The sequence below is a fragment of the Sceloporus occidentalis genome, unplaced genomic scaffold (assembly GCF_023333645.1).
Source record: "Sceloporus occidentalis isolate IW3139 unplaced genomic scaffold, rSceOcc1.0.p SCAF_1, whole genome shotgun sequence".
Lineage (NCBI taxonomy): Eukaryota > Metazoa > Chordata > Lepidosauria > Squamata > Phrynosomatidae > Sceloporus > Sceloporus occidentalis.
In genome coordinates this window covers 254,685,375-254,696,440 of record NW_028316981.1, presented here as the reverse complement: position 1 = coordinate 254,696,440, position 11,066 = coordinate 254,685,375, and the positions used below count along the sequence as shown (strand labels likewise).

The window sequence follows — 11,066 nt, the reverse complement described above, 5'->3', positions numbered from 1 at the left end:
TTGTATGCATATTCACACTTAATTTTCTTTTACCCCATTGTTGAGTCCGGTTGAGCAACATAACCCCATGAAACCTGTTTAGCAGAGGGCACAGGATGAGTGCATTCTTTACTAATAGTGATTTTCCTTCAAACCACCTTTTAACTCTGAGGGGAAACAAAAAACTTCATTGGCTCCAGTCGAAGCTGCCTTAAACAGTGACATCACTAGGGTTGGCGTCACCCAGTGTGGTAACTCATGGTGTCACCCCCACCCCCCATTGACCTCCTTCCATACCACACCATACAGAATCCTCAGTAATTTTTTTTTTTTTATTAATGTCACTCATAAACAGCATTTCTCATATATCACTGAATGCAATGGTAATAGTTTTGACATAAACAACTAGCAAAATTAAAGTTATACCTTTAAATTACAATATCATACACACAGCTTAATTGTATTTACCTGTACATAATTTCATGTGGTTAAAGTGAAAATTTGGTAAGATGTGATGTTTTAAAAGAAAATATTAAATGAATATATATTTTTTTAAAAACTAGAGCCTCTCCTTTATCCTCCCACTGAGCCTCACCCCACTCATACTACCTCTTTAACATTTTAAAGGAACTCAAGCAAATGCCATGGCTCATTTCTGCCAACAGGCAAATATCTGAGGAGCAGTGGTGTCATGCCTTTTAGTTTGTCACTTGGTGCAGTCCAACACCCCATGCCCCCTAGTGATGCCCCTCGCTTTATATAGTTCTCATCAGACCACTGGTCCATCTACCCCAGTACCCCGCTATTCATCTATGTGGCCCAGTATTTTCTCTCTGGCTGGCAGTGTTTACCCAAGGTCTTTGCAACCCTAAATTCTAGGTTCCTTTACCTGGAGATGCCAGGGATTTAACCTAGGACTTTCTGTACACCATGAGCCAGAGAATTATAGAAGTAGTTATTAACACAAGAAGGGTGGAGTCATGAGATGGGAATACTTAACAATGCTCATTTGAAGAATAAATTTGCACCCAAGCAATTGCTTGGGGCATCTGAGATATGATGAGCAAAGCAGAGAGAGACTAGGATACCATAGCCTCTATGCTCAAGTAAAGCACCTTCAGTTTCACTGGAACCGTCACCATATAATCACCAGTCCAGCTGCTTTGATGCCTCTTCATCTTTCTTTCTGTATGCCCATAGTGCTTTCTGTTGCTTATATCTAGCTTCCTGGAAGATTTTTTTTACTTGGTCAGCAAATCCAGGGCTATCCTCTTGTAGAGTACTGATGGACTGAAGAATAAAAGGAGTCCTTTCCCAGGGGAGCGGGTTATTCCGTGGCCTCATTGGTATGACTGTGCTTTGTTTGTTTGGTATGGTCAGTGCACTATATAATGCTGTATAAAACTGAAATTCATACCAGAGCTCATTTAAGAAGTTTTCAGTCAACAAAATAATTGTCCATGCAGAGCTTCTCAAAGCGTCATTTAAATTTTCTAGCAGATGCTTACCACTAGCCATTTCAGCAAAGACTATTCCTGGTTTAATACAAAAGTCATTCTGTAGTAAGTCCTGGACCCTGACAGCTTCTTCTACATCGTCTTCAGCATGAAGAATCACAAATCTATAAAATATATCCTCAACATCCTGATCATCACTTTGAGTTTCTTGGATATGGATATAGCAGTTTGTTTCTATGTCCAGTGACAGATCACATAATTTTCTTATTTCCTTCAAGTCTTCCTGGGTTTTATTTGTATAATTATCCTTCATACTGTTCCTTGGAGAAAAAGGAGACACTCTTTTGGCATTTCCATTTCCCATTTTAGTAAAACATGCCAATTTAGAGACAATGACGTATCTTCATTCTTGCAAATCTATAAAATAGATTAAAAAAATAAAAATAAAAAATCAGATTAGACAGGGAATGAGATGGAGTTACTATATCTTCTAACAATCACGAGATGAATTTATAAACTATCCTGACATTATGTTAGTCGAGGGATGTATGACAGCAGATTCAGGGATAGAGGGACCTGAACTTATTGAAGAGTTGTAAAGGCAAGACTGGAAAGTAAATTATAGGTAAGCTTGTGATGCTGGAGGAAGGAACAAAGGGAGAATGGATTTAAGGACTTCTCTTACACACACAGACACACTGACTGTGGAACAATGAACAGGTTACATCCACAATATTCTACACGTTAAATTCCCATTACAGAGAAATGAAAGCTTTAAATTATGAAATAGGCCTTTCCTCATTTTATGTGGCATAAGCAGCCATGAACTCATCATCAAATTAGGAATTATTTGGTAATTACTGATTAATGATTAAGTGTCCCCAATGGATAGGAGCCATAATGTTTGAGCAGATGCCTTGTAGATTGAAGGTTCTAGGTTCACTTTTAACATTTGCAACCAAAGAATTGGCTAGCAGATGCTGTAAAGGACTTCCACTTAAGTTTCTGGGAAGCCACCTCCATTGACAATACTGCATTAGATGGGCCAGTGGCCTGACACAGTATTAAGCTTTTATAAGTTTTTCTTTGGTTGGATAACTGGATTATGAACACCTTTGAGCTAGACATTATCACCAGGCTTTCAGTACAAAGATAAATGGCAAAGTGCAAAAAAGGTCAATGGATTTTGCATGTGCCACAATCAATCACTGGGGCAAGATGGATACATTTGTCCTCTACCCAAGTAGGACCAAGTGTATATTCCATTACATTCTCCCACATGGTTTGGCTGCTATCATGTATCATTGGGAAATATAAACCGTGGATATTTTGGTGAAGACAGCAAAATCTGTCCATCTCTGTTGACACTGGCGGGCTCAGTCCCCATTCAGAAAGTCTCACAGACCTGGAACAATTACAAGGAAGATCAAGGAAGAAAGTGCAGAGGCAGGTTTACTGCTGAACATAAAGGAAACAAAAATAATGACCATGGGGAATCTACATAAATTCAGCCTAGCCAATGAAGAAATAGAAATAGAAAAAGAGTTCTCATATATGCAATCAAACATTGATAGGAACAGGGACTGCAGCCAGGAAATCAGAAAAAGACTAAGAATAGGGGGGGCGGCTATGAAAGAACTAGGAAAGATCCTAAAATGCAAAGATATACAACTGAGCACAAACATTAGAATCAGACAAGCCACTGTGTTCCCTGTTATCATGTATGGATGTGAGAACTGGAAGAAAGACAGGAAGAAAATCAATTCATTTGAGATGTGGTGCTGGAGAAGACTGCTGAGGATTCCATGGATAGCCAAAAAGACAAATAATAATAATAATATATTTATTTATTTATATTTCCCCGCCTCTCCCGGATCGAGGCGGGGTTATAACCTGATAAAAACATAGTCAATAAAATCCATTAAAATACATCATCTCAACAATAATAATATCAGTTAAAACTAGTTTGTCATGAATGGGACCTAGAGCAGACCAGGCAGAAATCTCCCAGAAAGCCAAGATGACAAAACGGACACATCATGAGAAGGCATGACTCACTGGAAAAAACAATGCTATTAAAGGTGGAGGGAAGCAGAAAGAGAGGAAGGCTGCATGCTAGTTGGATGGACTCTGTTAAGGAGGTCACCGGTATGAGTTTGCAGGAACTAAGCAGAGCAGTGCAGGACATGGGGTGTTGGAGATGTCTCACCCACAAGGTTGCCATGGGTCGAGATCAAGTTGAGGGCAGTTAACAACAACAACAAATATGAGATAAGGAGAGTCAGAGTGATGTAGTGGTGTGAGCATTGGACTATGACTCCAGACAAGGGTTTGAATCCCCACTTAGCTATGGAAACCCACTGGGTGATCTTGAGCAAGTCACACTCTCTGCTTCAGGGGAAGGAAAAGGCAAATTCTCTCTGAACAAATCATGCCAAGAAAACCCCATTATAGGTTCCCCTTAGGGTCACCATATGTCAGAAACAACTTCAGTACACAACAATATGAGATAAGACTGATCACTATTCAGGATATTACCAAGTTTTGCTGGTCTGGTGTATGTTATTTAGACTGAAATAATGTCTCAGCAAGATGGAATAAAAGCAGCACTCTGTGCACCACTATTAGAAACTCTTATGATCCTAACTTACAAAAACCACTCTAAGACTTTGTTTGGACTGTATTCCTAAATACCTCAGCATACTTGTTGGGGATGGTGGTTAAATTTTCAGATGGTGAAAGCTCAGTATGTCTGGAAAAGTTACCAAAATACTCTCTGTATAGTGTTTTCAAGCTTGCAACCAAAGGATTAACTAAAAGGGTACATCTTTATTGTAATGTTCTGCCATGTGCTGGCTACACCAAGCATTCTAAGAGACATAGGTTTGTTTTGTCCTTAAATCTACAATAGGAAGCCACCAGGATATAGCTACAGGAATAGGAAGAGTGCATTGCCCCATGTAGATGGGAATTGTACCTACAAATGACATTTTGCTTCAATCCCCCCGTTTCCAGCATCGTAGTAGCTCAAAACTTCAGCCAAGCATTTATAAATACAGTTTAGGAATACAAAGAAAAGTGGTAGGCAAAATTACCATAGAGCTAGTGCAGTTCAGTGGTTTGAGTGCTGTACTCCAGGAGATCAGGATTCAAATCCCTGTTTGGACACGAAAACCCTTGGGCAAGTCTCACACTCTCAGCCTCAGACAAAAGCAATGGCAAACCCCCTCTGAATAAATCTTGCCAAGAAAACCCCATGAAAGATTTGCCTTAGGGTTGCCCTAACTTGGAAATGACTTGAAGACACACAACAACACAAACAACAAAGTCACCAAGGAAATGCAAAAACAACAAATGCAAGAGCTAAGTGTGAACAATTTTCATTGTTTTACTCTATGAAATGCTAGAAATCTGGGGATTGAAAGAAAATTTCATTTGCAGAGGCAGAATTCTTATGGGAGGGGCAATATTCTCATTTTGTCTGCCCCCTTGTAGCTACAGTTCTGGAAACTACCCTTTCAGGCTACAAAACAGCACATGCTGAGGAATTGTTCCTGTCGGCTGTATGGATGAGTTGAAAATGCAATAGGTGTGAGCACAACAGTCCGTCCTGCAAAATATGCAAAGAATTTTGACAAGGTCAAAAAAGGTTTTTTAAACAACTGTTCTGATTTTGCACTTTTAACTCAACACAAGATGTGACCCAAAGAACCCAGTGTACAATTGGGAAACCCACCCACATTGGGCATGAGACCAGTTTCCCACCAAGTTGTATTTCTTTATGCCAGAGTGGCCAGACGTGACATGGCAAATCTCTGCATGATTTGTAGTAGATCAGCAAAGAACCCTGACCTTCAGTTGTTTTAACAATAGCAACAATAAAATTATTCTACCCTGCCCTAAAGTACATCTCTGAAATGAAGACAGTGTGAAGGAACATGGAAATAAACAGAGCGGGAGTTTACATGGACACACTGTGACCTGCATGAAATTTTGATACTTAAAATAAATTCCTGCAACAGAACTAATTGTTGTGTTTTTTTTGCATCAGACTCCAGTTGGTGGTTCTCAGGAGTCTAGTAAAAACATAGTAACCCACACACCCAACTGAAATCGGACCACTCCTGCCGTGTGCTGCATTGCACACCATTCAAGAGGTGACCCCGCAACCCTAAAATTAGCCTGTAGTGTTGATGGCAGAAGTAATAACAAGGGCCTGAGGCAAGAAAGGCAGGGGAGGGGGCTGAAAGTTACATAATAGAAGACCATTGCTTTTCCATGATCCTGTAAGAATCTGAAATGAGGGGTAAAAAATATGCTGTGTATACAATAAAGATATCTAGTGAAGATGACACTTTCTTGTATGGAATGCTGGTCAAAACTGGTTCCTATACAAGCAGAGAATTTGGCAGTTTTATTTTTGTGGGAACAGCACCACCTTATGGCACAGGTACACTTCATAGCTTATGCACAGGTATACTAGTGGGTTGAGCATTGGACAACTACTACTCTGGATATTGGAGTTCAGTTCCCCATTCAGCCATGGAAACCCACTGCATGACTTTGGGTAAGTCACACACTCTCAGCCCCAGAAAACCCTGTGATAGCTAGATTAGGGTTGTCCTAAGTCAGAAATGGCTTCAAGGTTCATAGCAACAAATACCACACACACACACACACACTTTTAACATCATTTGCAATAGTAACTAAAAGCTGAGCCTAGCTCAGTAACAGAACTGATGGTATTTGTTGTTGTTGTTGATCCAGTGATACAGAAAATGTATCAGTCTAAATATGAATAGGCTGGAATTCCCCATTAATGACTAACTACATTTCACTCAATACAAATCTAGAACTAAAAGGCTGGGCTCCAAGATCAGAGAATAAAAATGCCAGGAAGACATGAAAAGACAAAAGCTGGCAGTTCTACTTTCTCCTACGTTTGCAATTTTAATATCTCGAGTTCCTTCTGATATGAATATGAAGAAATTTGCTAATTTTTGGCAAACTGTTGAAAAACAGAGATGAAATCCACACCAAATATCAAAAAGTATGGCTATTCCCAACACAGAGAAGACCCTGTTGTACCTGCATGTCAATTAGGTGGTCAAAAAAAAGTGACAACCTTAATGAGGCACTAACGTGATAGAATATACAAAGATTCAAATCCAGACTTAAAAGTACTGAAAAGCCTTGGGCCTGGATTGACAAATCTATGTCTTAGGTTCTCTCACATTTGAACATTTTCATCTCAATGTCTTTCCACTTTAAACATGAAAACATTTGTAAATTTGGGTAAATATTTAACAAAACAGCCAGCTTAGTGTATTGGTTTAAGTATTGGATTTTGATGGTGGAGATCAGGATTTGAATCCCTGGTCAGCCATGGAAACCTACTGGGGGACCCTGGGCAAGTCAAAATCTCTCAGCATCAGAGGAAGACAATGGCAAACCACTGTTGAACAAATCTTGACAAGAAAGTCCTGTGATAGATTTGCTGTAGGTTCACAACTGCTGATCCTCGTAATCCAAATGTAGAGCTCTGCGGCAGGCAGGTGTAGTACTTCTGAAGAATCCAGTACCTGACTCTAGGCAGTGTTTCCAGAACATCTGCATTTTGTTCTTCCGAAAATTCAAACTAAACAAACAGAATAAAGAACATTTGTAGTGTGTGTGTAAGACAAAGGGGGGGGGGTGATTTGATTCTTTGCAAGTATGAGATCCAGAAAACTTCTAACCTTCACTGGCCTTGGTAAACATCAGCCTTTGGCATCTGTTACTGTTAAGGCTCCCACAGATACTGTAACCTCCAAACAGAAATTTAGAGAACTCCCAGTTGAAGACAAGAACATAAATATGGTCATGTTAGATCAAACCAAAGGCCTATCTAGTCCAGCAATGTACTGTGCCTAGTAGCTACTGATGGTCCATGAATGTGTCTAATCTGCTTTTAAAGTCACCCAGATCAGCTGCCGCCACTGAATCTTCATACCTTCCCACATTTTGCAGATAAAAAATGGGACACATTTGGGCAAGCAACATCAGTGCATGGTCAAGACAGCAAAAGTTATTAATAAGGAGGAACAGACAAGCTAGGAGAGATTTTGCTTTTGCCTGAGCCTACTGGGAAGTGCAAGGTTCCACCCCTTCCTCCTCTCTCCCCCTTGCTGAATTAACTGAATTACTTTGCCCCTTTGAACTAAAAAGAGACAAGGAGAAAGCAGAAAAGTGGGAGGAGGAAAGGGAAAGTGGGACATTTTTAAAGCAGCTGGAAAAGTGGGATGACAGAGGATTGCTCAGGATTGTCCTTGCCAAATTGGGATATCTTGTGACAGTGAATTCCATGGCTTTTAACAGTTGGATGAGCCCTTCCCAGTGCATTCTACAAAACAAAACACAACATCCACCATTAGGTTAACACAGGAGCAGAATGAGAAATAAAAGACACATACAGGGTAACCTTTAAACATAAGAAATTAACATTCCTGTTACAGAACCTGTATAACAGTCTTTCAAGCTATTCTGAACTCAGCTGCTGTAATATTTTATAGACATGCCAGAGTGATCTCAGTTGTTACTTTTAGGTAGAGATTTATGAAGGGATTCAAGTCTCAGTTTTACAGGCAAGAAGAAAAAGATACCATCACATTTATGGCAGATAAAAATAGGGAAATGACACCTGGGGATAGAATGCTAGCTCAAAGGCCCCTCTGCCTCATTAGTTCTTTGGGGAAGCAGCTACAAAATAAACTCATTAATAGCAACAGATGCTTTAGTTGCCAAATGCTCTCAGCTGTTGATATACACAAACCAAGTGATACCAAGTGGTTGTAGGAAGACAGAATATAGAAAATATTGAATACTGAAAAATCTGGAAAGAATTCATCTGGAAGGTTAGGAAAGTTACTTTTTCAGACTACAAATCCCAGAATGGTCATTGGTCATGCTTAGTTGGAGATTCTAGCAGGTAGTCCAACTTTTCCAAGCTCTGAATTCCTAGCAGTAGATGGACATGATGGCCACATTCCCACTATGATTTAAGTGAACTGCTGATCGGGTTATATGACTGCCGTTCCCATTTGAATCTGGTTCCAATCATACTGTGATTGGTTTCAACTGTGATGAAGTGAGGCAAACACACACACACACACATCAAACCTTCTATCAATTTTTTTAAAAAATAGTTCCCAAGTCAGGCTGCCGCTTACATCACTGATGACGCACAGATGATTGACATGCATTTTGACGTGGCGCAAACTACTGGGGACAACACTCATGCCAAAAAAGAAGCAATTACAAGGGGATAATGAAAGATCTGCTTTCATAGTGGGAACAACAAGTCTTTTGGAATCAATTCCCCAACATGGAGTGAAGGCAAATTGCAAACTGGTTTAAAGATAAGTGGGAATGGGGCCATTGTCTCACATCTTTTTGAAAATAAATTGTTATCAATGTAATTCCATAAGTCTCATGCAGCTAGCTGTAGGCAAGTTAGTGAAGTGAGTTAAGATTTAAGAATACAAAATTACAACTGCTCCATGTCAACCCGTTCATGAGATTAGACTGGATCAGTTCGAGCTTATGAGTACTGATGAGGTGGACAAGATCCTTGGAAAGGTGAGGAAAACGGCATGCCCACCTCGATCCCTGCCCATCATGGCTGGCCATCCAGGGAGGTGATGCCTTGATGGCATTTCTTAGACGTGTCATCAATGCATCCCTTAGGGAAGGTCATGTACCATCTGTTTTAAAAGAAGCAGTCGTTAGACCGCTTCTGAAAAAAGCCTTCGCTGGACGCCCTGGACATGAAAAACTATAGGCCTGTATCCCATCTGCCATTTTTGAGCAAGCTGATCGAGAGGGCTGTTGCTCTTCAGCTCCAAGTGGTCTTGGATGAAGCTGATTATCTAGATCCATTTCAAACTGGCTTCAGGACAGGATATGGGGTGGAGACTGCCATGGTCGACTTAACTGATGACCTTCGTCTAGCTATCAACAGAGGGAGCGTGACCCTGTTGGTGCTCCTAGACCTCTCTGCGGCATTTGACACAATAGATCACGACATCCTCTTGGAACGCCTGAGAGTTAGGAATCGGAGGCACTGCATTGCAGTGGTTCCGTTCCTTCCCTTCGGTCAGATTCCAGAGGGTGATGCTTGAGGACAGTTGCTCCTCAAAAACGGAGCTTAATTGTGGCATCTCTCAGGGTGCCATCCTGTCCCCGATGCTATTTAACATTTATATGAAGCCGCTGGGAGAAATCATCCGTAGACATGAGGCGGGGTGTTATCAGTATGCTGATGACACCCAAATATATTTCTCCATGTCTAGGGCATCAGCGACGATGACAGATAGCATTTCTCCCCTCAGTCAATGTCTTGAGGCAGCAATGGACTGGATGAGGGAAAACAAACTCATGCTGAATCCAGACAAAACGGAGGTACTTACAGTAGGGGCTCCTAAACCAGGTATTGGGCTGCAACCTCCAGTCCTAGAGGGGTTCATGCTCTCCTCAAAGGACTGTGTTCACAGTCTGGGAGTGCTTCTTGATCCGTCATTTCAGATGGGAAATCAGCTGATACGCCAGCTGCACCCTTTCCTGGAATTGGATGACCTCAGAACAGTAGTACATGCACTGGTAACCTCAAGACTTGACTTTTACAATACGCTCTACATGGGGCTACCCTTGTGCCTAGTTCGAAAACTTCAATTGGTACAGAATATGGCGGCCAGGTTGATCACTGGAACATCTAGGAGTGACCATATAACACCAATATTAAAGTCACTCCACTGGCTGCCTATTAGTTTTCAAGCACAGTACAAGATGTTGGTTATTACCTTTAAAGCCCTACATGGCTTGGGCCCAACCTATCTAAGGGATCGCCTACTTCCATATAATCCACCCCGTACTCTCAGGTCCTCTGGGATGAATTTATTGCAACCTATAAAAACTAGACTGACTGCAACTTCCCAGAGGGCCTTTTCTGCAACCGCTCCCAGTCTGTGGAACAGCCTGCCGGACGAGATCCGTCAAATCACCAACTTAGACAGCTTCAAGAAAGCTAATCAAGACGGATCTCTTCCGGCAGGCCTTTCCAAAATAAACTACTTGGCTATGTGGTGATTGCCCCCCCCATATATATATATATATATATATATATATATATATATATAATGACTCTGCCATTTTTATTGGTTTTAATTGTTATGTAATTTTAAATTCTATACTGTTTAATTGTCTTTTAAGGGGGGATATTTTGTATATATGGATGTATTTTAACTCTTGTAAGCTGCTTTGATTGTTTTTAACAAAAAGCGGGATAGAAATAAAAGTTTTATTTTATTTATTATTTTATTCGTCCCTGAGATTAACAAACGGAAGTGTTGAATTCTACTATCAAGTGAACTGATAGTTGGGTGTAATAAACTGATAGCAGAGTGTAAAGATTTGGCACTTCAAATGTCTTGGGTAAAAATACATGTCTCTAGCACGCTTTCACAAACTCGGGCCCTCAGATGTGATGAACAAGAAATTCCATTACCCCCAGCTAGATAACAATGCTTATTGGGAATTATGGTATTTGTACATAACACATATGGAAGCTACCCGACTGGAGAATGCTGGTACAGT

The 11,066-nt window shown here is 40.6% G+C and overlaps 1 protein-coding gene across 1 annotated transcript; it reads right to left on the bottom strand.

Annotated features, from left to right (window-relative positions):
* Positions 1–1,099: 1,099 nt before the first annotated feature.
* On the bottom strand, positions 1,100–1,800 carry TICAM2 (TIR domain containing adaptor molecule 2). Its single transcript, XM_089492097.1, has one exon. The coding sequence runs from the start codon at positions 1,798–1,800 to the stop codon at positions 1,126–1,128; it is 675 nt and encodes a 224-aa protein (XP_089348223.1). The 3' UTR covers positions 1,100–1,125.
* Between the last annotated feature and the right edge of the window lie 9,266 nt (positions 1,801–11,066).

Bases quoted from the DNA above. Each gene is read 5' to 3' on its own strand.
- TICAM2 (XM_089492097.1), bottom strand. From the start codon at position 1,800: ATGGGAAATGGAAATGCCAAAAGAGTGTCTCCTTTTTCTCCAAGGAAC.